General features: G+C 36.3%; 1 protein-coding gene across 10 annotated transcripts in view; it reads left to right on the plus strand.

Annotated features, from left to right (window-relative positions):
* Window positions 1–26559, plus strand: part of LOC123684469 (spectrin beta chain) — a 38459-nt gene that overhangs the window by 5923 nt on the left and 5977 nt on the right. For 5 of the 10 annotated variants that reach the window (XM_045623747.1, XM_045623741.1, XM_045623746.1 and 2 more), the window contains exons 2-18: window positions 8112–8266; window positions 14794–15190; window positions 15313–15773; window positions 15863–16059; window positions 16116–16536; window positions 16596–17381; window positions 17440–17673; window positions 17732–18210; window positions 18295–18968; window positions 19098–19584; window positions 19642–20041; window positions 21162–22048; window positions 22136–22313; window positions 23748–24042; window positions 24103–24319; window positions 25152–25874; window positions 26355–26535. In XM_045623747.1, coding sequence (XP_045479703.1) covers window positions 8137–8266; window positions 14794–15190; window positions 15313–15773; window positions 15863–16059; window positions 16116–16536; window positions 16596–17381; window positions 17440–17673; window positions 17732–18210; window positions 18295–18968; window positions 19098–19584; window positions 19642–20041; window positions 21162–22048; window positions 22136–22313; window positions 23748–24042; window positions 24103–24319; window positions 25152–25874; window positions 26355–26535 — 7147 coding nt within the window. In that variant the 5' untranslated portion in view covers window positions 8112–8136. Of the gene's footprint in view, window positions 1–5456; window positions 5479–8111; window positions 8267–11928; window positions 12368–14793; window positions 15191–15312; window positions 15774–15862; window positions 16060–16115; window positions 16537–16595; window positions 17382–17439; window positions 17674–17731; window positions 18211–18294; window positions 18969–19097; window positions 19585–19641; window positions 20042–21161; window positions 22049–22135; window positions 22314–23747; window positions 24043–24102; window positions 24320–25151; window positions 25875–26354; window positions 26536–26559 lie in introns of those variants that run through there. The other 5 variants (XM_045623749.1, XM_045623750.1, XM_045623743.1 and 2 more) reach the window with 4 other exon arrangements.

Here is a 26559-nt window from a genome sequence, read left to right on the forward strand (position 1 = left end):
AAATCGCTTATTCTATTAGACCAAGTTGCCATGACATGGTTTCAGTAATTTTACTTGGCTACAAATTGTGGAGATTATTTAAAGTAGACTAGACGAGATAAAACATTTTCATCCGTTTGTAAAGGGTATTTTTTTGGAGCTATAGAACTTTAAATTGCAATAAAACAACGATGGATTATTCGATTGACATGAATTTTATTTATCCGCAAGATAATCTTGTGGCATTACATTTTAAATATGATTTCTGGCATATGACCGCCACGGCTGGCTCGGATGTAGTCCAATCTGGACATCCAATATTCGATGACTTTTTTCAACATTTGTGGCCGTATATCGGCAATAACACGGCGAATGTTGTCTTCCAAATGGTCAAGGGTTTGTGGCTTATCCGCATAGACCAATGACTTTACATAGCCCCACAGAAAGTAGTCTAGCGGTGTTAAATCACAAGATCTTAGAGGCCAATTCACAGGTCCAAAACGTGAAATTAGGCGGTCACCAAACACACTTTATTGCTAATGGACGTAGTGGGCGATACGTATTACGCACAGAACCATTATTTTCGAAATAAAATTGCACTATTTGCAAGCGTTGTTCAGGCGTGAGTCTCTTCATGATGAATTGCCAAACCAAACTGAGAATAAATCACTTGACAGCTGTTAAATCGGTCGCCATCTTGAACAGTGATGCCAACTTAAAGTTATATACCTCGAAAAAAAAAAAACACCCGTTACTAACCTTTTCACTGAAACTCTTGAACAATTAGAAAATGGTAAATGTAAATCTAACAACTTGTATCTCAAAAACAAATCGTTTGCGGGTCCATGTTTATTACTCTGAGTTGAACATAGATATACATTGAAGCTTAAAATCATATGTCAGTTTGACATTTTACATATAAATGAAGTGAAAAACATCACAACTGAAACGAACATAGAGAACCATGTTCTTTTTTTTAAATACACTGCGCAAAAAAAATAACGCACATTTTGAAAATCTCAAATTTATTCTACAACTGAAGGTGTTCTCAATGATAATTATTTTTATCAGAATTATACATGCATATATTATCCACTTTCAACGTTTTTCTTCAATACAGATGTTTTTTCCCAGCAGGAATAAAAAAAGATTAGATTATCAGATTTTGAATGTAATGGCTCCATTCTGAAATCAGTTGTTCTCGATCAATTCTAGTGATCAATAGTTTTTCTTTCGTTTGATTTTCTACACTCGATCGCTATGCAACGCGAAACACGCAATTTGACCCAAGAGGAATGTGCCCAAGCGGTAGTTTTGCGAGAAGAAGGGTGGACATACACAAAAATTGCAGAAAGGTTTGAAGTTTACCATACAAGTGTGTCCAGAATGTTGCACCAATTCAGGGAGACATATATGAATGTCCGAAGACCAGGACAGGGTAGACCACGGGTAACAACTGCCATTCAAGAACGTTACGCGTTTGGATTTTGCGAGAGAGCATATCCATTGTGAAGAGGCTGATTGGGTAAGAGCTCTCTTCACAGATGAGTCTAGATTCTGCCTCTACCATTGTGATCGACGTTCCCTTGTATACAGACGTCCACTTGAAAGATATTTTCAGTGCAATTTCCAGAATACTACTGGTTTCGGGGGAGGATCGATTATGGTATGGGGTGGAATATCTTTGACTGCTCGCACAGACCTAGTGTTCGTTGATAATGAATGCTGATAGGTATATAACTTCAAACTTAATAAATATAAGGAACATTCTTGAAGAGCATGTAGTGCCATTCGCCCCATACATTGGTGAAAATTTCATTTTTATGGACGATAATGCTAGACCCCATCGTGCGCGCATCGTTCAGGAGTACCTTGAAGAGGTTGAAGTCTCTCGAATGGAATGGCCAGCAAGAAGTCCAGATCTCAATCCGATTGAGCAGATTTGGGACAACCTCAATAGAAGGCTGAGAAGTTCAGAAAATCATCCAGCTACTCTTAATGACTTAGGAATCCAACTCAGAGAAATCTGGGAAGGATTAGATCAGAACATTTTAAGATCACTCATTTTGAGTATGAACCGTCGTTGCCGAGCTGTAATTAACGCAAGGGGTGGAAATACCAAGTATTAAATCACTTATCAGCATTCCAGTATTTCGAAAATTGTTCATTTCTGTTCTTTCACATAAGATTCGGTGAAATCCTGAATTTTTCTTCCATTTAATGTGTCTTGTTTCGTTCAAAACCTTCCCGAGAGAACATAAAAAATAAGTTATAAAGTCAATGTAGAGTTAACTTTCATTAAAATTGAGATTTTCAGAATGTGCGTTAATTTTTTTGCGCAGTGTATTTTATAGTTCAGTAGATTTTTAGTGAAATTTATCCAATTATTACTGAACGAACGCGTAGAAGTTATTGACCCAGCGTGAGTTTTTTTTTTTCAATATTTTTGCGGTTAAATCCCTCATACTTCAAGGCAGAAACCTTTATAACGGAAATGACTTCTTGTTTAGTTACATATTTTGGATTGAATGCCTAGCAGATGGTCTCTGAATCTACCCATTGTAGTTTATTACCACTGCGCTTATTCCACATCGAAGTTTACTTCTTGCACTTGAAAGACGAGAATAGATATAAAAAGCTGAGTTCACTGACACAGTTCCTGAATTATTGTGGTCCTACTGTATTAACTCTCGTGAGATTGAATTATTCACACTGTAGGGACATTGTTTGAATACAAAACAAACGCCAAAACTTCCGGAAATACGCGACATTAGGTTTATCGCCACCAGAAAGGGGAAATTTGCGTAACCGTTACACAATTTTATACAGGGTGATTCACCGGGATGGCCTATTAGACGTTTACGGAAAACTAATCATAATTTCGTGCTGAAAATTTGTACATTGGGGTTAGGGACAATGATTTTTCTCCCTAAAATATTTTCAGATCTCTACAACTTCCAGTTATATCGGAAAAAGACTACTACTTCCTTATTTTAAATGGCACACCCAGTATATTATTGCATCATTATATAGATTTTTGATGACAATTTTGATAATATGCCATACCATGGGTAAAAACTCAACGATTCATGAGTTAATGGGATTCTTATGAAAAAAATGGTGGCGATGAGGTCTCACATTTTTTCCAATATTTCGGTAGAAAAACCTTTTTTCGAATTTTTTTTTTCTATTTCGATTCTGCGAATACGTAGTATTATAATGTACAGGGTATTTATAGGAAGATCATGAATTTGCACAACTCAAATTCATCAAAACTCAAGATTTTTAAATCAGAACCTATATTTTTTATTATCTCAGTCGATTTTACGTACAAAAATAGTGGGGATTACTTAAGCGAACCCTATATCTAAAAGGAATACTTTTAAGAGTTATCGATGGAGAACTTTGAATGAGGAAAAACCGCAATTTATAACTCTGTGTATTAGTCTGACTTCCGGAAAACACAGAAAGAAACTAAAATTCGATGTTTCCATAACTTACTTCACACATAACACTTTCATGTTATAATAATAATAATAATGTCTATTCATTCCGAAATACAGAAAAATAATACACTATTCTACCTTAATTAATGAATGAAGAAACATAAATCTCCCACAAAAGTATGACACTTGTGCGTAGGGTATGACACTTGTGCGTGTTCACCAGGTAATCAAAACCATAGAAAATCCAAGTAGGATATCGAAAAAAAATTGTAGATTTATTTTTGAAGCTTTTGTGATGATGGATATGTAGAAAATGATGACCAATTTTATGCACCCTATTTGGAACTGAACTTATGTTGAGTGTACATTAACGTAATTACAACCCACAAGTTTCGTGTTCTGTTTAAAATTGCTATTCGATTTATGCCTTGGCTGGTAAAACTTATGAGTTATTTTCCTAAAGCTAATTAAGGGACTGGAAGATTGGGCATGATTTTACAAAATATTTATAACTGTGTTGGGACATGATTATCAGGTTTTCTTTTCGAAAAGAGCAAAAACGTTCTGAAGGGTAATAAGCTGAAACATTCTGTAAATATATGAAATAAATAGATGAAATCATAGTGTAACAAACATAGATAGAGGGAGTATACACAATTTTTACATGTCCCCAACATGGTTAGATTATGTTGTCGAATTGTGATTTATTTTCAAATCCACAATAATTATACTATATCGTTATGAATGTATATTATATTGAATGAAATATATTTATTTGAGTGATTCTCAATTGAATATGCAAATTTGAATATTTGGAATCCGATATTTTTCCTAATTGTCGAATTTATAATAAGCAGAATATTTATTATTTTCTGTATCTACCTGCTGAAATCCAAGGTTTGGCAACTTTTGCTCTCCTATCCATCAATAAATGACTGAGAAATAGATTATTTAAATTTACGTATTTTAGCGCGGAACGTCTTTGGTCTCCGACTCGTCTGTGACGTCACGCCACTTGCCTGTGATCGCTACACCATACATTACGTACTTAGCCGCGCCAAGGCTCTCGTGCCGTTTGTAGTTGTACAGTGTAATTTTAACTCGAGTTTTGTTTTTATGTCACCATAATGGAAGAAGGCTTCGTGAAAGGACAAAGTTATTTTTACTCAATAACTTATTTCCAACCAACTTACACCTTAGTATTTTTATTATCAGAAATGGACAGCTATAACTGATAGGTACTTACATCAAAATGATCTTCACACACATATGAAGTAGTTTTAGGTCCAATTAAGTCACGCCTCATTAATTTGCACCACTTCTTCCGTCGATTCATGTCATTTGGTACATGAAAAAACAATTTATTGAGGTTTTTAATTGTCGTGCTTGCACACATAGGCACAATACAATATTTGTAGGATTTTTTTTTATATCAGCCATCGTGTAACGAACAAAACACGACACGAACGGCACAAGTGATTGTACACCAATGAATTCGTAAGCACTCTGCGAATACCAGTCGCCTCGTGTAAGTGGCGTGACGTCACACACTAGACTATGAAATTATACTTCCAAGCGCAAATTCAAAGTCCCATAACTTTTTCATTTCTAGAGATATTTCAATGATTCTTCCACATTTTTGTTTCATTTTACTTAAATTTTTAGAATTAATCCTCAGCAAAAAAATGAAAACCAGTCCATTGCGCATTTTTCCTAGTGACTCGAATCAGTGTTCCAGCTGATCGGAAAAACCATTTGGCGAAGGAAAACCCCACAATTTTTTTTTCGCGAGACGTCGCAGATGGTTCAGCGCAACCCCGCAGCAGTGTCCAGGTCAGGCGTCGCGGCGCCATGCGTCCCATCGATCCGCCAACCCAGATTTTGCTATTTATCTAAATTTCGCCCGTTCCTACCTTTTGAGGAACGTTGATCCCTCCAGTGAAGGTGGAATAGTTTGCCCAATCAATGTGCTCGAGTTTTTCGTAGGATGTGTGTTGTTGTTGACTGCGAGGAAATTTTCCTAGGAATTTTTACGATCAGAAAATATGTCTGAGTAAGTTTTCTGAAGGGCTGATTTTGAAGGGATACATATTAAATTTTTGTGTGTCCTTTTTGACGTAATACTATGTAACAAGGTCATTGACCTTGGTATTGAGGATAAGGAGATCCTACCGCTACCAAAGTTTACCTTTTTTTTTATCAACAAAAGTGTAATATTTTTTAATGAAATAAAGATATTGTTACTTACTATTTCGAATCGTGGACCAATTTAGAGAAATCAAGTGTTAGAGGTAGATAAAAACTTTTCTTGAATTAACAGGCCAATTGAAAAGTCCCCGGTCTACCATAGTAAAACACTTTTTTTTTGGCAAAAATCGATTTTATTATTCAACATAGTTGCCTTCGAGTGCGATACAGCTATTACAGCGATCTTCCAACTTTTCGATACCATTTTTGTAGTCTTCAGTTTCGGCGATTACTTCTTCATTAGCGCTTAATTTCTTTCCATTCTTTTGAGGTCTGAGAACAGCGATGTGGTCCAGATCTGGCGAATGCGGTGGATGCAGAAGCAATTCGAAGCCCAATTTATGCAATTTTGCCATTGTTTTCATTGATTTGTGACACGGCGAATTGTCTTGGTGAAACTGCACTTTTTTTTCTTCAAATGGGGTCGTTTTTCAACGATTTCATCCTTGAAACGATCCAATAACGCTATATAATAATCGCTGTTGATGGTCTGACCCTTTTGGAGGTAATCAATGAATGTTATACCTTGCGCATCCCAGAATACTGATGCCATAACCTAGCCAACTGACTGTTGTGTTTTTCCTCGCTTTGGATTCGGTCCCTTGTGTGAAGTCCACTCAGCTGACTGTCGATTGGACTCCAGAGTGAAATGATGGAGCCATGTTTCATCCATTGTCACATATCGATGCAAAAATTCAGGTTTATTGCACTTGAAAGGCTTCAAACACTGCTCAGAATCATTAACACGTAACATTTGATCGATTGTGAGCTGGCGCGGCACACAGCTTTCTCATGTACAAATATTCGTGAATGATATGATGTAAACGTTTAGATGATATCTTCACAATGTCTGCAATTTCAATCAACTTCACTTCACGGTCATTCGAAATTATTTCGTGAACTTTTTCGATTTTTTCATCGGTAACAGCCTCTTTTGGGCGTCCAGTGCGTTCGCCGTCTTCGGTGCTCACTTCATCATGTGTAAACTTAGTTTGATGGTTGATTTTCCTGGTGCAGACCTGGGAAACTCTTCATCAAGCCAAGAGTTTGCTTCAACTGTATTTTTTCCCTTCAAAAAGCAATTTTTTATCAGCATACGAAATTCTTTTTTTCCATCTTTTTTCAAATAACAAAAGTAGCTACACTCACAACGAAAAATCTCACAAACTAAAAGTCGGACTGCTGTCAAATTTTGACACGTATCGTTTGAAGGTTGGTACTAACTAAGATGTCTAAAAACCAGGTGTATGAACTGATTAGCTTTTGTTTTGCCAATTTTGAGAATATTAGTTAAGCTTCGTTATGTCAACTGTAGGTAGCGCTATCAACAAGTTAAGATTCTTGTTATTTATTATTTACGAGTTTTGTGCCATTATGTACCTATATATGTATATCTTTCATTATAGTTATGATCTATGGAAGTAATTCTTGTAATTGAAATACCAATAAACTCTCTCTATTTCAAATATTTGAATTCATTCCAGTAAACGTTTCGTGTTTTGTTTCACGACTTTGCACGATCATACTCGGTTATACATCGGTTTTGATTGGTTAGTATTGGGTTTTAATTAATGTATCCAATCAAAATCAACGGAAATGACAAGTATGACATTGCGGCGCCGCCACCAACTAAAACTAATATTTGCAATTTGGTCGAATGTCATTGTATTCAAAATTTGACGAGTGCATTCACCATGTTTTTAGACATTTTAGTACTAACTAAAAATCATATGGATTTATTACTAGCACCGCCATCTGTGCATCAAACCGCCTAATACAACAAATAAAGAATAATCCAATTTGGTGCAGAATTGAATTTGAGAACGAATTGACCATATTCACCGTTGCCATATTGTTGTGCGACAATACCAACTACCCAGTGTTCCCAACGAAGAAATATTGAGTTTACTAGAAAAATTCCACAATATAAAGTTTATAAGTGAAGTTTATGTGTACCTTTTCTGGCTGCTACGCCAGATAGGCTTGTTTGGGACAATATTTCGCAAAAATTTCACCTTTTGGAAATAAAACATTAGTGAAAGGTGGTTTTATGAACAAATTAACTGTGGCCGAGTTTATAAATGAAGGCTTCGCTCCATTTTTGGAAATAGTCAGTGAAAGAATAATCTCTATGGCTGATAGTATTTTTGATATTAGTGGTATTTTTCTAGTGAACTCAATATTTCTCCGTTAGGAACACTGGGTAGTTGGTATTGTCGCACAACAATATGGCGACGGTGAATATGGTCAATTCGCATTAGCGAATCGAACCACATCGTATGAGTCCATTTTTGGCCCAAAATTCGAAGATTACAGACATTTGGACGTTCATTCAACAATCGGTTCAGCCGCTCTTTAGTTAGTTTATAATATTCATAATAGAGATTAATAAATAGATAGATATTAGATGTCTATTCTAACATAAAATTTTTCTTCTAGCTTTCAGAGCCTTCTCCATTAGAAAATGACTACCGACATAAGTATAGTTCGGTGGGATCCGACGCTACAGCAGGAGATTGTAGAAGATTATGAATATGATGGTGGCAATTCGTCTTCACGACTCTTCGAGAGATCGCGTATCAAGGCTTTAGCTGGTAAGTTAAAGTACATCCCTCGCATTGGTTCTACTTCATTTGCCGATCACTGGATTTTAAAGGCTTAAAATCGATAATTAAAATTATTGCTCTGAAGCCGGTCAAGTTATTCAAATGAAACTTGGTGGAGTTAGAGAGGTAATTATCGCGCATTTATTGATATGCAAATAAGGTTTTTATGTTTATCATTGGCGCGCATATGGGTAATGATCTGTTTTTCTATTTTTTTTTTTTTAGAAAATAGTGGTACGCCACTGGAATATTTTAAGCTGAAAATAATTTTTAAATTCCTCGTTGAATTTGTGATCGTGAATTTTTCCTATGGGGTCTTGTTATTATGTAAAAAAATTTGCATTTCAAAATCAGCTTGAGCAAACTCATTGGGTGCAAATTAGCACTCAGACAATAGGAAATCGCCTCAGAGAATATGATTTAAGGCCTCGTGTCGCAGCAAGAGGCCCAGCTCTAACCCCAGCCCATCGAAGGGCGCGTTTGGATTTTGCGAGAGAGCATATCCATTGGAAAGAGGCTGATTGGTAAAGAGTTCTCTTCACAGATGAGTCTAGATTCTGCCTCTACCATTGTGATCGACGTTCCCTTGTATACAGACGTCCACATGAAAGATATGCTCAGTGCACTCTTTCCCAATCAGCCTCTTCCCAATGGATATGCTCTCTCGCAAAATCCAAACGCGCCCTTCGATGGGCTGGGGTAAGAGCTGGGCCTCTTGCCGCGACACAAGGCCTTAAATCATATTCTCTGAGGCGATTTTTTATTGTCTGAGCTGGGTGCTAATTTTGACTCCATGAGTTTGCTCAAGCTGATTTTGAAGGAGGCGAGCGGTTGCAAACCGTTGTCTCCACGAAGAAACTCCCAAGTAACGTTCTTGAATGGCAGTTGTTACCCGTGGTCTACCCTGTCCTGGTCTTCGGAAATTCATACCTGTCTCCCTGAATCGCTACAACATTCTGGACACACTTGTATGGGAAACTCCAAACCTTTCTGCAATTCTTGTGTATGTCCACACTTCTTCTCGCAAAACTACCGCTTGGGCACATTCCTCTTGGGTCAAATTGCGTGTTTCGCGTTGCATAGCGATCGAGTGTAGAAAATCAAACGAAAGAAAAACTATTGATCACTAGAATTGATCGAGAACAACTGATTTCAGAATGGAGCCAATACATTCAAAATCTGATAATCTCATCTTTTTTTATTACTGCTGGAAAAAAACATCTGTATTGAAGAAAAACGTTGAAAGTGGATAACATATGCATGCATAATTCTGATAAAAATAATAATCATTGAGAACACCTTCAGTTGTAAAATAAATTTGAGATTTCCATAATGTGCGTTAATTTTTTTGCGCAGTGTATTATTTATAACGTCATTGTTTCTCGATCTTTATCTCTATCGAATAGGTTGTTTTCAAATTATCATGAAAACCAAATTCCCAAATGATCTTCTTTCAATTGATACCTCCCTATTAATCAATGAGAAGTATTTTCAACCAAAAACGAATAATTGAAAACAAACAGTTCAACAGAAAACGTCCGAATTTCATGTGAATAATTAATGGAACGGGTATTTTGAGTTCTTTCAGACAGAAAATTCAAATTCAAATACAAAATCATCTTTGACGATTGTTCGTACAAAACTTTTGTATTTTTTGCCGTTGAAAACGAATCTGCAATAAAAAATTGGGTTTCCCATTTGAAATTCCTAAGTTTATCGCCGTAATCCTCAGGGCCGTCGCTAGCCAAATTGCCGCCCTAGGCAAATACCCAATTTGCCGCCCTAACAGTCAACTCTGCAGAATGCAAATAATTATTTTGGGTTATCGGGGTCTTCTACCGAAATATCTGCCGCCCCTCTAGAACAGGCTCTGCGGTCTCAGGTTCTTCTGCTGAGTTCCGACTTTATAAAACGCTTGAACATTTTGTTTTTTATCTTTAAGATGATAGTGTGTAACAATCGGATGATACGGATGAACCATTATTTCAAATTTGAATGCGCCCACCCCCAAAACTAATTAATTTGATAAAAAATCATGTGTGAAATTCTTTGAAATTAAAAAAAAGTATTCAACACTTTCTTCTTGGAATTCGGATTTCTGAAAAAAATTGAAAATGCCGCCCTCCAATATTTGCCGCCCCGGCAAAATGCCAATTAGCCAGCCTCCAGAGCGGGCCCTGATTCAGTATTTAATTAAGAAAAAGTTCTTCAAGGGGCAATTGAAAGTTCCGGGCGAGGGAAGTATGGGAACGTTTTAGAAAAATATTATCTTGAATTTTTTGTTTTCTCTTTCGGTACCTTACATTTTGAACATGTGAATTTTTGTTCATAAAGTAGAATATCGTAACTGAATCTAAGCGCCTCAATTTTTCTCCAGGGGGCGCCTGGACAGTTTGGGGGCGCACTACTACCACCCCGGAAACGTACCTGAAAGAAACACGGATCATATTTCTTTAGGAACATTATACTTATTTTGAAATAAATGAATATGATTTTTTCTATTAAGTCTATCTCATCATCCGACGCTTCGAACGTAGTACTTCCCAGTGCCGAAAAATGATAATAATAAGGAAATGATGAAAATAAAAAATTATAGAACTTGCCTTCAGTAATCTACTTTGAAATCCTTAAATCCAAAGGCGAATCGAAAAATTCAGAATATAACACTCACTTTGCACATACAGTACGATCAAAAAAATATTGTTATATAATATGGAACGTGGTATAAAATAAAATAAACTTCTCAGATATGTATTTCTTAGAAAGGATGAGATGGAAATGATGAAATGGAAACGTTTCTCGTATATTTTGCATTCATCTGGGAATAGGCATTCTGGTTGAAGAATTGTAGAGAAAAATACCTTCCACCAGCTACCCTAATAAAGCAATAAAATTGAGCAGTGTAGCAAAGAGAAGGCCGACATGCCTGATTAGTACATGTGTTTTTTAGCATCAATATCTCGTAAACAGTAAACAGCTGTGAGAGGGTTTACACGACATCTGGATATTTATGAGTTGTTGTGTGTAATGCGGCACCTTTGATAGTTTAAAATGTTGATTAAATTGTCTGTATATTTTCGTGTTGTTTTTAACCGATTTAAATCTCATTTCTTACTTTGAATTTCTACACATATGATTTTTGTTGATCAAGATTGAAATGCCGCCCCAGAATTTTGCCGCCCTAGGCGGTCGCCTCCCCTGCCTACCCCCTAGCGACGGCCCTGGTAATCCTACAAGAGCGAATTAACTGAAGAGGTTCTGGCATAAGTGGATTTCCCGCTTAAAATTATCAACTTTTCACTCGAAACATTTTTCCGTTTTCGAGATTTTTTACTGATTCAACAAAAATCACCCGGTATGTTACATAATTACTGAACGTCGAAGTTCAGGAGAATCGTATCATCAAAAATCCTGTATGCAGTTCTGCGATCTTCAACAACGCATGAATGACGAGCGCTTAAAAACCTCTGATGCCAAGTCGATAATTTTCTCAAATTTTTTATGACTTGGGATATTTTATGAGATAGGAGAAATGAACAATTAATAATGTTAAATTTGCATTGTTTTTTTCTCGGAACGATTCCATATGTCTATTTTTGTAAGATCGGCCTGTAGCAAACGCCAAACATGCAGATAATCCACGACAGTTGACGCCCAGAAATAATTGACTACCGAAAACGTATTTATTGTTTGTGTTCAGCTACCCGATATGGCGGATTCGACTCTTTATCATCTGGAAGATAAATGACGATGAGCCCAATACGACAGCACATCGAAAACGTGTGTTGGAGATTCTCGCTGCTCGACTTCTTAACACACGAAAATTTTTCTACCGATGTTAGTGATCTAAGAAGGCGGCGTGGCGTTCGCTAAAACAATCTTTTTATCGGAGTTCTTTATCTAGAAACCTCAACCGATATTTTTCCCCCCCAAAATACCCAGTCCAGTTCTTACGTGTTCCTGTGTTGAGTGTGGAATTTGTGTTTGTTATGTTGAACGCTATGAACAATAATTGTGATACTTCGCCGCCTTTGGATATCAAGAATAATAAATACGTTTATGTCGAGGATTATGTCAGCGTGTTGAGAGGTATGCAGAATGTGTGCTATGTAACAGTTGTTTTTTGTTTTGTTGTTGAATCTCTCCGTTGCGATATAAATTATTCATTCAATGTGAAAAATAAAACCTTTTGTCTAATTTCCACCAACATTTTATTTTTCGGTGAATACAATTGACTTTTACTGTTTGTTTCACTTACTTACAGAATCTTAAAGTGTTATTTGAAAATTACACGAAAGTGTTCTATTATTTTTATTCCTTTGAGAAATTTGTTGTTTATTTCAAAAGAATATGACGACATAGTTTTTGACCTGCCTGAATTTCAGAGTTCCGAAATATCCTCTATAAATTTTATAATATCTGCGGATTGCTAGAAGATATAACGTTTTTTTTATCACTTAACATTTCGTTATCTTGAGCTATTATGAAACGTTACAACTTGTTCCTAAATGTATACTATCAAGAAAATAAGAACACAAAATGTGTATTATTCGTATAAAATCAAAAGTTTATTCTTCAAAAAAGCACTCTTCTGAAATAATACCCTGACGTCAACGAACAAAACAATCATGAATACAGCTTTAAAGAAAAAAATCGATAGGAGTCATATCGGGGAAGTACAGTTATCCAAAGAGTTTTGTTGACTTGGGCACTGTTAAATTCCGTTGGTAATATAAAATTTAATACAGATTCTTTGTTCAGTATGGTTATTGCATTGACAAAATGAAGAACGAAAATATAAAATAACATACGACGCTAATATTCCACATGAGTACAGAAGGCTGTTCTGCGTACTTAACGACAAAAATAATTCTATAATTATTTTAATTCTACTATTTGAATGATCTTTAATGAAATAAATACATATCCCTCTACACATCTCAGATAGTTGATTATTTATTTATATTCTTTCAATTTCTTTTTAGATTCATTCAAGAAACATGTAAAATAATTTGGTTATTCCAACATTTTCACAATTCAGTTTTTTGCGCATTCAATTAAACGCAATTCTTCAAGATGAAATTAATGTTTTTATGTTATAATATCTGATTGATTATTGTGTGAGCTCATCTCTGACTTCTAATAATACTCTTTGTCCCATCCCCAAGATCGACGAAATTGAAAGAAGTAACAGTAAAGTTGATGTCACCAGAATCACCAGATATTCTAAGCCTCTTTGTTCTAGATAAAACCACTCTTTCAGAAGTCTTATCTCTATATTAAATTCAGTTATAAGAAATAGTTAAACAAGAAGTGTTGATGTTGGTTTGAACTTGATACCTCTAGTTCAAGATGCGTGAAATATTTTAATCTTGGCTATTCTCATATTCAGTCTTGACGAAAAACTATCTCAGTGACCTTCGCCGATATTTTCGAAATAGCAAATTGACAAAATATCATCGTAATTAGTAATCTACAGATCAATGGTTCGATTCATTCATTATAGGATAATGATTACAGAGATAATTCTTCGAAGGACAATCAAGAATATATAGATTATGTATATTCTGGAGGAATAAAAGCAATCAATATTTCAAAACCTTCAGACAGATGTACAGTCCATTCAGGAATTATTGACATCGAAGTAGGCCTTGAACGTCTAATCGCGGCTTTATTTCGGGTTACAAAAATATCGCTAAAAATTGCTATGGTTCATCATAGAAATAACCAGTTTAAATTATTTTCATCATTTTTGTATCCAAAAGATCCTGAATTTTCGAAATTACTATTATTACGAAGGGACGCATACAGTCATGATTTCATAAATTGAAATTCAGATTATATAACGTAAAAATATAGTGAAATGCTATCTCATTTCAAGAAAATCCAATGAAGAGATATCTATTCATTCAAGAGTCGCCCATGAAAAATCCCATTGAAGATCATTAAAATATGCATATTCCTTTTCACCAAACGCTCTTCAAAAATTGTTGCATTACTGATGGACACTGGATACCAACCTGCTTGCAAAATTCTTATCAAATGACTCTTATGGATCATTTTAACTGTGGTGTCTAAACTGGTGAAGAAAACAGAAAAAACTGGTTGATAAATTTAAATAGTGTAGCTTAGTGAATGGAAGAGCCATATCATATTAAGACAGAAATAAAATTCAAAGAATCCATTTAGTATATGAAAAATTTTGATATCACAGTTGTACTCTAACTTTCAAAATTGGAACCAATTTATCAGCCGATGTGTAAATTACTTTCTAAAGTCGCTATTTATTGAAACTGTTCATGACATGAATGATTGATTAAACTTGTATGAAAAATATAGGTACTATTTGTACTCAAGTTTTCTGTTTTTTATTGAAATGCTTTTATACTAGTTACTATTAAATTACATAAAGTATTCTGCCCATAACAGCTTTAACTCTCTCACTAAAAGCATTTTTATATATCTATATCTATTTTTAAATTGAGTTTTTATCAATTATGTCTTAATTTTTTCAGACGAAAGAGAAAGCGTTCAGAAGAAAACATTTCAAAAATGGGTGAATTCACACTTGGTACGAGTAAACTCACGCATCACAGATTTATATACAGACCTACGAGACGGAAAAAATCTAATAAAACTTTTGGAAGTCCTTTCTGGTGAACGACTGCCAAGGCCAACCAAAGGAAAGATGAGAATTCACTGCCTGGAAAATGTAGATAAAGCGTTACAGTTTTTAAAAGAACAGCGTGTACATTTAGAAAATATGGGATCACACGATATTGTTGATGGCAATCCAAGATTGTCTCTTGGATTGATATGGACTATCATCCTAAGATTCCAGATACAAGACATCACTATTGAAGAGACAGATAATCAGGAAACAAAGTCTGCCAAGGATGCATTGTTGTTATGGTAAGCTAAATCCCTTAAAAAAAACTTATGGATTTCATTTCATATCCTCACAACACTCGTGCTGGATCTTTATTTCGTTAAAGCTTAATATAAACATAAATTTTATGCTTCTATTAATACAGGTGTCAAATGAAGACTGCTGGTTACCATAATGTAAATGTCCGCAACTTCACAACATCGTGGAGAGATGGTTTAGCTTTTAACGCTTTAATACATAAGCACAGACCTGATCTCATTCAGTTTGAAAAATTATCAAAAGCAACACCTATCCAAAATTTGAATAATGCATTTAATGTCGCTGAAGATAAATTAGGTTTGATCAAATTATTGGACGCTGAAGATTGTTATGTGGACCAACCCGATGAGAAATCTATCATTACATATGTGGTCACGTATTATCATTACTTTAGTAAAATGAAACAAGAAACAGTACAAGGTAAAAGAATCGGTAAAGTGGTCGGAATAGCCATGGAGAATGATCGATTGATAAAGGAATATGAGACGTTGACAAGTGAACTATTGAAATGGATCGAAGACACCATTACAGCTCTCGGGGACAGGAAGTTTGAGAACAGTTTAGTTGGTAAGTATTTCACACTTAAGAACTTCTCATTATTATTCATTATCATACGGATCTTTTGGCATTGACATTTACGACGTTGTTTTTCCCAGGTGTTCAACAGCAACTTGGACAATTCAATAATTACAGAACTGTAGAAAAACCACCTAAATTTGTTGAGAAAGGAAACCTAGAAATTTTGCTTTTCACCTTACAATCGAAAATGAGAGCAAACAACCAGAAACCTTACACACCGAAAGAGGGCAAAATGATTTCGGACATCAATAAAGCTTGGGAGAGGTTAGAAAAGGTAAGCCTATATTTATAAGTAAAGGGACCGTAGTGTGAAAATATTGCTACTTCTAGGCTGAACATGAGCGGGAGCTCGCCTTACGAGAGGAATTGATTCGCCAAGAAAAACTCGAACAACTCGCAGCTAGATTTAATAGGAAGGCTAGCATGAGGGAGACCTGGTTGTCTGAAAATCAACGCCTTGTTTCTCAAGACAACTTTGGTCACGATTTGGCAGCAGTTGAAGCAGCGGCAAAGAAACATGAGGCTATTGAGACTGATATTTTGGCCTATGAGGAGAGAGTCCAAGCAGTAGTTGCCGTTGCTGGTGAACTCAAGGCTGAGAACTATCATGATATGGAAAGAATTAATTCTAGGAAAGAAAATGTGTTACGCCTATGGAATTACCTTTTGGAATTGCTTAGAGCCCGTAGACATAGGCTAGAATTATCTTTACATTTACAGCAGACATTCCAAGAAATGATTCATATATTAGGTAAGAAGTTAATGTGTAGTCCAAGTTAACGTTTACTCTACACTTTCAATTACTTTTAGATGCCATGGAGGAATTGAAAGCTCGTCTGCTTACCGATGACTACGGTAAACACCTTATGGGTGTTGAAGATTTACTGCAAAAACATAATCTCCTTGAAGCTGATATCAATATTCTGGGAGACCGCGTTAAATTGGTCGGTGGTCAGTCTCAGAAATTCGTTGACGTGGAAGTTGAAGAAGGGTACAAACCTTGCGATCCAGCTCTGGTTTCAGAAAGAGTGCAACAATTGCAAGATGCCTATAATGAGCTGGTAAGACTGGCTGTTGAAAGAAGATCTAGGCTTGAAGAAAGCAGAAAATTATGGCAGTTCTATTGGGATATGGCCGATGAGGATAACTGGATCAAGGAAAAAGAACAGATTGTATCTACAGCAGATGTCGGGCACGATCTGACAACTGTCAATCTGCTCCTTAGCAAACACAAGGCCTTGGAGAATGAAATATCAGCTCATGAGCCACAATTGGAAGCTGTACTTGGTATTGGTGACGAGTTGGTCAGTACTGGTCACTTTGGTGCCGAGAAAGTACAAGAACGTCTCAATGAAATAAGGTCCGCCTGGAAACATTTAATCGATTTGGCAGCCTTTAGAAGGAAACGTCTAGAGGAGGCTGTAGATTATCATCAACTCTTCGCTGATGCAGATGATATTGATATTTGGATGCTGGATACTTTGAGGTTAGTTTCAAGTGAAGATGTCGGAAGAGATGAAGGCAATGCACAGTCTCTCCTCAAGAAGCACAAAGACGTTACAGAGGAACTTAAAAATTACTCCAGCACAATTGAGGGTAAGTTAATTTTTTTCAAATGTTTGTTTATAAGTAATTGATGATCTTATTATTTTAGCTCTTCATCAACAAGCTGACCAACTTGGTCCTGAAGTGGCCAATTCTGAGGAGGTTGCTCAAAGGTTGGCTTCCATTGATAATAGGTACAAAGAGCTCTTGGAATTGGCTAAACTACGCAAACAAAGACTTCTTGATGCTTTATCCTTGTATAAACTACTGTCTGAGAGTGACGGAGTGGAGCAATGGATTAACGAGAAGGATAGAATGTTACAAACTATGGTACCTGCAAGAGGTAATACAAATTGTTAAAGATACGATTTGTCTTTATACCAACCAAATTGTACTTTCAGATATTGAAGATGTTGAGATCATGAAACACAGATACGACGGTTTCGAGAAAGAAATGAACGCAAACGCTTCCAGAGTCGCTGTAGTTAACCAGTTGGCTCGTCAACTTCTTCACGTGGAACACCCAGATTCCGAGCAGATAACTGCTCGTCAGAATCAGCTCAACCAGAAATGGGCGGAGCTTCGTGAAAAGGCTGAGGCTAAGAGGGACGAACTTAACTCCGCCCACGGCTTGCAGACCTTCCACATCGAATGTAGAGAGACTGTATCATGGATCGAGGATAAGATCCGAATCATCACGACAACTGATAGTTTGGAGATGGACTTAACTGGTATAATGACTTTGCAAAGACGACTGAGTGGAATGGAAAGGGACTTGGCAGCTATACAGGCGAAATTGAATTCTCTGGAGAAGGAGGCCGATAGCATTGAAAAAGAACATCCTGAAGAGGCTGCAGTCATCAGGGAAAGAATTGCACAGGTGAGCTTCTTCAACAAGGAACCTTTTTATTTAGATATTCAGTAAACATTTGCTTATATCATTGATTTATATCATTCTTTCCAGATTCAAATAATCTGGGAACGCCTCACTCTCATGCTCAAAGAAAGAGATGCCAAACTCGAAGAAGCAGGAGATCTACATAGATTCCTCAGAGATCTAGACCATTTCCAAGCTTGGCTCACCAAGACACAAACAGATATTGCTTCCGAAGATACCCCAAGTTCTCTTGCCGAGGCTGAAAAGCTGCTATCTCAGCACCAGAGTATAAGGGACGAAATTGATAATTATACTGATGATTACAACAAGATGATGGAATATGGAGAGAAGCTCACTGCCGATCCAAGTACTCAGGACGATCCACAATACATGTTCTTGAGAGAAAGACTGAAGGCACTGAAAGATGGCTGGGCAGAGATTCAGCAGATGTGGGAGAACAGACAACAACTACTGTCTCAATCTCTTAGTCTGCAATTGTTGAATAGGGACGCCAAGCAAGCAGAAGTGATTCTTAATCAACAAGAGAATGCTTTGAGCAAAGACGAACCACCAACCACACTTGAGCAAGCTGAAAATCTGCTCAAGAAACACGAAGCTTTCTTGACCACAATGGAAGCCAATGATGAAAAGATAAATACTGTGGTTTTGTTCGCCAAGAAGTTACAGGACGATGGACATTTTGCTGCAGATAAGATCGGAAAGAGGGCAGATGTAATTGATGAAAGGCGTACAATCAATAGGTGAGTTCCCTCTGTTTGTGAATATTGAATAAAAACATTGTCGTATTTAATTCTAAATTAGATAGTTATGTTTTTCAATTCTCAAGAATTGATATAGAATTTGTATTAATTCAACAAACGTTTTAACAGAGAAAAGGCCATGGCACTAACTGAAAAACTGCGTGACCAACTAGAACTTCAACAATACCTCAGAGATTGCGATGAACTTGGCGAATGGATACAGGAAAAACATATCACGGCTCAAGATGAAACCTACAGGTCTGCCAAAACTGTCCATTCAAAATGGACACGTCATCAGGCCTTCGAAGCAGAGATTGCGGCTAATAAAGAACGTCTTCATAACCTCGAAAAAGCTGGAGAGGAATTGGCCAAGGAAAAACCGGAGTTCGCCAATGTTATTCAACCTAAAATGGAGGAATTGACAGATCAGTTTGACGTTTTAGAGTCAACCACCAAAGAAAAAGGCGAGCGCTTGTTTGATGCCAATAGGGAGGTCCTCATACATCAAACTTGTGATGATATCGATTCCTGGATGAACGAACTCGAAAAACAAATCGAAAGCGATGACACGGGCACCGATCTGGCGTCTGTCAATATTATGATGCAAAAACATCAGGTAATCATATAATTTTACTTTAAAATAAAGCGACTTATTCACATTTATTTTCTTCAGATGATAGAGACCCAAATGGCAGTTAAAGCCAGACAAGTTACGGAATTAGAAAAACAAACTCAACATCTTGAAACCAAAGCTCCGGAAAAGAACATGGAGGAAATTAAAATGAAGAAGACGCAGGTTGAGCAGAGATTCCAGCAATTGAAACAACCGCTCATCGAAAGGCAAAGAGTTTTGGAGAAGAAGAAGGAGGCACTTCAGTTCAGAAGGGACGTTGAAGATGAACTTCTTTGGATTGCGGAGAAGATGCCTCAGGCAACTTCGACCGAATGCGGTAATAGCTTGTTCCAAGTGAATATGATGGAGAAGAAGAATCAATCTTTGAGGACAGAAATCGATAACCATGAGCCAAGGATAAACACCGTGTCAAATAATGGTCAGAAATTGATCGATGAAGGTAAGATATTCTGAATGACAATTTTATTTATTTATTTATTTATTAAACGGCAAGCCAATTTACAATTAAACAGAAAGATACAAAGTAAAATACACGTGCATTAATGTAATCATAGGATGAAAAAAAAAACAAAAACAACAATTACAACCTTCCAACAGCTCTTCTAAAGGAAGCCAAGGGTGAATCGAACAGCTCAAGCTTGTTGCTTTGAGCGTTTGCTGATCTCATTGCTTTATTGAGAGACTCATTTTGTCCATAATTTGTTCTGCAGAAAGGAATCTTGAAAATTTCACTATTTCTATTCCTTCTAACATTTACCGAAAGCGGGACAAGTTCAACAATTTGAGGACAATCGATACAGCCATTGATAATCTTATGGAGGAACACCAGACCGATCTCCAATCTTCTATGTGTTAAAGTGTTTAAGTTCAGTGTTTCTAGCATTCGTGGGTAAAAATATTCATCTCTATTCACTCTCAAGCTATAGCCACAGTACCTCAAGAACTTATTTTGGGTACTCTCCAAGAGTTCAATATCAACTTTATAAAGTGGCGACCAAATGACAGAGTTATATTCAAGTATGGACCTCACTTGCGCACAATAGATAATCTTGAGAGAGTTGACAGACAGATCTCTTGCTGAACGGAGAGAAAAGCCTAACATTTTTCGAGCACGAGATGAGTTTTCGATTATGTGATTCTTAAAGGTCGTCTTTGAGTCAAAAATAACCCCCAAATCGTTGACTTTAATGCACACTGATAAATTCGTGCCTTTTATTTGGTAACTGTAATCAATAGTCTCAAAATTACGTGAAAAAGTTATTTTTTGACACTTAGCCAAGTTCAGTTTTAGCAAGTTAATGTCACACCATCTTGAAAGGTTATCTAAATCAGACTGCAAACTCCCAGCATCAGATATGGATTGAACCGTTCTAAATATCTTCAAATCATCAGCAAACAACAGAAAGGAACTATTGGTAATAACATTTGGAAGGTCATTAACAAACACATTGAACAACACCGGCCCCATATGAGATCCCTGGGGAACCCCAGAGGGTTTTATTAATTATTTGAAATATTCAATATTTTTTCTTTACACACAAGACTTTATCCCTTTTCAGGTCATGAAGATGCCTCAGAATTCAGTCGATTGATTGGAGAACTCCACAAAGCTTGGCAAGAATTGAAGGATGCAGTTGAAAGCAGAAAAGAAAATCTACTGCGTAACGAAAGGGCGCAGCAGTACTTGTTCGATGCCAATGAGGCTGAGAGTTGGATGAGCGAACAAGAGCTCTATATGATGGTAGAAGATAGGGGTAAGGATGAAACATCAGCGAGAAACTTCATGAAAAAACATGAAAGTTTGGAAGCGGCAGTTGAGGCATTTGCAGACACCATTAGAAGTTTAGGTGAAACTGTTAGATCGCTGGCTGCCGAAGGCCATCCTTTGGCAGAACAAGTGGCTGTCAAACAGTCCCAATTGGACAAACTTTATGCTGGTCTTAAGGATTTGGCGGGTGAACGAAGAGCTAAGCTCGATGAAGCTTTGCAACTCTTCCTTCTAAACAGGGACGTAGGGGACTTGGAACAGTGGATCGCCGACAGAGAAGTTGTTGCAAGTTCTCACGAGCTCGGCCAAGACTACGACCATGTCACTTTGCTTTGGGAGCGCTTCAAAGAATTCGCCAAAGACACAGAAACCATCGGTTCAGAGAGGGTAGCAGCAGTGAATGAAATAGCCGATCAACTGATCGCTTCTGGCCATTCCGATTCAGCTACCATCGCTGAGTGGAAAGATGGATTGAACGAGGGCTGGCAAGACCTTTTAGAATTGATCGAGACCAGGACACAAATGTTGGCAGCCTCGAGAGAGCTGCATAAGTTCTTCCATGATTGTAAAGACATACTAGGCAGGATAATCGAGAAACAAGTAGCTATATCTGATGAACTGGGCAGGGATGCTGGATCTGTGAACGCTTTACAGAGGAAGCATTTGAACTTCATACAAGTAAGTTTGTGGGAATTCATTGGGTGCTTTTCAAGTTGAATTTTCCGGATACGGAATGAGGTTTTCATTTATTCAAATCAATTTCAGGACCTCCAAACACTCCAATCTCAGGTTCAACAAATTCAAGAAGAATCTGCGAAATTGCAAGCCAGTTACGCAGGAGACAGAGCTAAAGAAATCACCAATAGAGAGCAAGAAGTCGTTGCTGCATGGGCTGCCTTACAAGCTGCTTGTGATCAAAGGAAAGGAAAATTGGCAGATACTGGTGAGTACCAATATTTAGCTTCCGAATCTACCAAAGTTAGAGAGTTTATGATCACAGGTTTTGGTCTCCATTTTCGAAATTTTCACTCGTGAAATTAATTTTAGACAATACTGAAAAACCTTGACTTTATGTGCGTTGGTCTGTGCGTCTGCAAATCCTTCTATAACTTCCATAATTATCGTCTGATTCTAATGCAATCTCATACTGGGCAGCTCTGTCTCAATGACATATGTCAAACAGAACTGTCATCCAAAGCATCATATGTTCTATTGAAGGTTAGCCATCTAACAGTATGGATCATTTATCCACTGTTGAACATGTGACAATTGTGAAAACTTATTACAAAAATAATGATTCTGTAATAAGTACCTTCCATGCATTAGTGGTAGATTATGGTCAACTTAATCGTCCATCTGAGTGTACAATGGACTAGTTTTCATTTTTTTGTTAAGGATTAATTCTAAAAATTTAAGTGAAATGAAACAAAATGTGGAAGAATCATTGAAATATCTCTAGAAATGAAAAAGTTATGGGACTTTGAAGTTGCGCTTGGAAGAATAATTTCATAGTACGTGTAAGTGGCATGACGTCACACACTAGACGACTGGTATTCGCAGAGTGCTTACGAATTCATTGGTGTACAATCACTTGTGCCGTTCGTGTCGTGTTTTGTTCGTTACACGATGGCTGAAATAACTTACTATATACATACATATAAATTACTTTTTTCTCTTTTTACTTTTTACTCCTCACATGAATATGTTTTGCCATTGATAGACTTCAACAACCAGTACTCAACTACAAACTGTTTATGAAACGTTTTTTGAATAAATCATCGTTATAAGTTGAACTATGATGAAGCAAACTCAAAAGTAGATACTTACTTGAAAAGTTTAACTCCTTTTAATTCTTCACTGACATAAGATGGATTTGAAGAAAAAAACTCCATGACTGCGAATATATCTATTTTAGGCAAATTGTCACTTTGTCCTTTCACGAAGCCTTCTTCCATTATGGTGACATAAAAACAAAACACGAGTTAAAACTACACTGTACAACTACAAACGGCGCGAGAGCCTTGGCGCGGCTGAGTATTTAAACGTAATTTATGGTGTAGCGATCACAGGCAAGAGCCGTGACGTCACAGACCAAAGACGTTCCGCGCTAAAATACGTAAATTTAAATAATCTATTTCTCAGTCATTCATTGATGGATTTTCAAAATTTTTTCACTGATTTATCAGTTTTGCTCTATATTTTAATTCTATCGTGTCAAATATAGTATTATCAACATCACTAAACTAGTCCATTGATAAGACAGTGAAAAAGTTCGAAGAGACTGGATCTGTTACTGATGTCTTAAGGCCCATACTAGAAATGCATGCTCTACTCAACATAGTTCAAACAAAAAATGATATGTATCTTTCTTATTCAGGCGATCTATTTAAATTCTTCAACCTTGTAAGGACTTTGATGCAATGGATGGATGATGTCATCAGACAAATGAACACCAGCGAAAAACCAAGGGATGTGAGTGGTGTAGAACTTTTGATGAATAATCATCAGAGTTTGAAGGCTGAAATAGATGCAAGGGACGATAATTTCACATCGTGCATATCCTTGGGTAAAGAACTGTTGAACAGAAATCATTATGCTAGTTCTGAAATCAAAGACAAACTGGTTGCCTTGAGCAATCACAGAAATTCAGTTCTACAGAGGTGGGAGGAAAGGTATGTTCATTTTAGTTTTTTTTTTATAAAATATGCTTATAATTAAATTTTTTTTTTCAGATGGGAGAACTTGCAACTTATCCTAGAGGTCTATCAATTTGCAAGAGATGCAGCTGTTGCCGAAGCGTGGTTGATAGCCCAAGAACCATATTTGATGAGCACAGAATTGGGACACAATATTGATGATGTTGAAAATCTCATCAAGAAACATGAGGCGTTCGAGAAATCTGCCGCAGCTCAGGAAGAAAGATTCAGTGCATTGGAAAGATTAACTACTGTAAGTGGACAAAATTGATTTCTCTAATTGGTGGTAATTCTAATTTTTTCGGGTAGCTAACATTCATTTGATTTGTTTAATCTATATTTCTGTTTCTTTAATCTTTCTTCAGTTTCTCCATTTTTCACTCTCTGTATTTCACCAAATTAAAATCAGAATGTGTTGCATGATTTTAACCTCTTTCTAGTCTTCTTCACGCCATTACCTTCCTAAATATTTTCCAATTTGATATCTATTCTCATTTGACAATTTGAAACAGCAGATTGGAAAATGGAAAAACTAAGATGTCTGAAACCATGGTGTGTGCACTCCTCAAATTTTGAATGCAATGACATTCGACCAAATTGAAAATATTAGTTTTAGTTCGTGACGGCGCCGCAATGTCATACTTGTCATTCGGATCTTTTTCCGTTGATTTTGATTGGATACTTTAATTAAAACCCGATATTGACCAATCAAAAGCGATATGTAACCGAGTATGATCGTGCAAAGTCGTGAAACAAAACACGAAACGTTTACTGGAATGAATTCAAATATTTGAAATAGAGAGAGAGTTTATTGGTATTTCAATTACAAGAATTGCTTCCATAGATCATAACTATAATGAAAGATATACATATATAGGTACATAATGGCACAAAACTCATAAATAATAAATAACAAGAATCTTAATTTGTTGATAGCGCTACCTACAGTTGACATAACGAAGCTGAACTAATATTCTCAAAATGGGCAAAACGAAAGCTAATCAGTTCATACACCTGGTTTTTAGACATCTTAGGAAAAACTTATTATTGTTTGCTTTTCTTTATCACCTTGCTTGTGTTTGTAGTTAGAAAAATGTGGTGTTGGCTATAAAAATGGAATGGAAACATTGCATGAACCAGATTTGCACGATTGTGATTTTACACCTATCTACCCTACCGTTGTCATTCCAAAGCCCATTGATTATCGTGACCTAAAACCATCTTATGTTGCTGAATTAATAAAAAATCTGGTCAGAGGTCAAGATAAATTCTATAATACCAAAGTTAGATGTAGAAGACGATTTAGTATAACAGCAGGGACAGTCAAATATTACCCAGATTATAGCAAACCACCTAATAGACAAATAAGTTTTCTTCATCACAAAAACAAACGCATTATTCCAATGAACACCTCATTCGAAAATCAGATAAGAAATATAGATCTTCGGAAGAACATCAAAACCCCAATAAAAAATTTCAATCGTTCATTCTCAATGCACGAATTCAATTTGTCCCCAAAATCGTATAGGGAAAGTTTCAATCCTGCTGTAGTACCTAAAAAGCGAGTCTCCTTTTTGAATGAAAACGACGATGACCATAAATTAGTTACTCAAGATTTTCTATTAGCAGAAAAGTATTCCAATTTCGTTGAGAATGCAGATAATAATAGAGTTTTTAATGGTGTGAATTATTCAAATCAGATTAAAAGAAATAATTCATCAAATAAGGTGGTTTTAAGGGAAAGAAAAATGAATATGAGTATTGGGTTAAAACGTATGTCCTTACCAATAATGTCTAAACCGAACTCGGTAAGTTGTAGTGCATTATTATAATTTAACTAATAATGGGCTTTGCTACTAACATTAGCTTTTACATATATGAATAGGTCGAGATTATTGAATATTTCGGAACTTTCCTTGCAGCAATCTTGAGATATTTAATTTAACAGGAAAACTACACATTAATTTTACAAACTTCCAAGTAGCGCTCAATTTTAGGTTCAATAGCCAAATTCATTGCATTATACTTTCAAATTTTTTTTTTTTTTTTTTTTGTAAAAATTAGTTTAGGGGCACCCCTTCAGTAATTTTTTTGAAAGTAAAGACTACATTTGGCTTCAACCAGTACACCATAGTGATCAAAATTACTGAATTATTCATATATCATGAGATCCTTCATGTCGTATTAAAAATCTGAGATTTTTGCATGATTTTTGTCAATTACTTTATTGCTTAATTCATTGATTTGTGATTATGGTGAAAATTCATTGCATTGAAATCAAATTTTAGTTTGAATTGAGAGAAATGAAGAGAAAACAAGAAGCCCAAGAAAAAGCGGAAGCTGAGGAACGAGCTAGAAGAGAAGCAGAAGAGGCTGAGAGGAGAGCTCAAAGGATAGCTGAAGAAGCTGCGGCAGCAGCGTCGACAGACAAGCCAGATGCTGGCCCATCTGCCACTGAAGAAAAGACAGGTAAGAAAAAGATACTATTATTCA

The sequence above is a fragment of the Harmonia axyridis genome, chromosome 7 (genome assembly GCF_914767665.1).
Source record: "Harmonia axyridis chromosome 7, icHarAxyr1.1, whole genome shotgun sequence".
NCBI classification, from domain to species: Eukaryota; Metazoa; Arthropoda; class Insecta; order Coleoptera; family Coccinellidae; genus Harmonia; species Harmonia axyridis.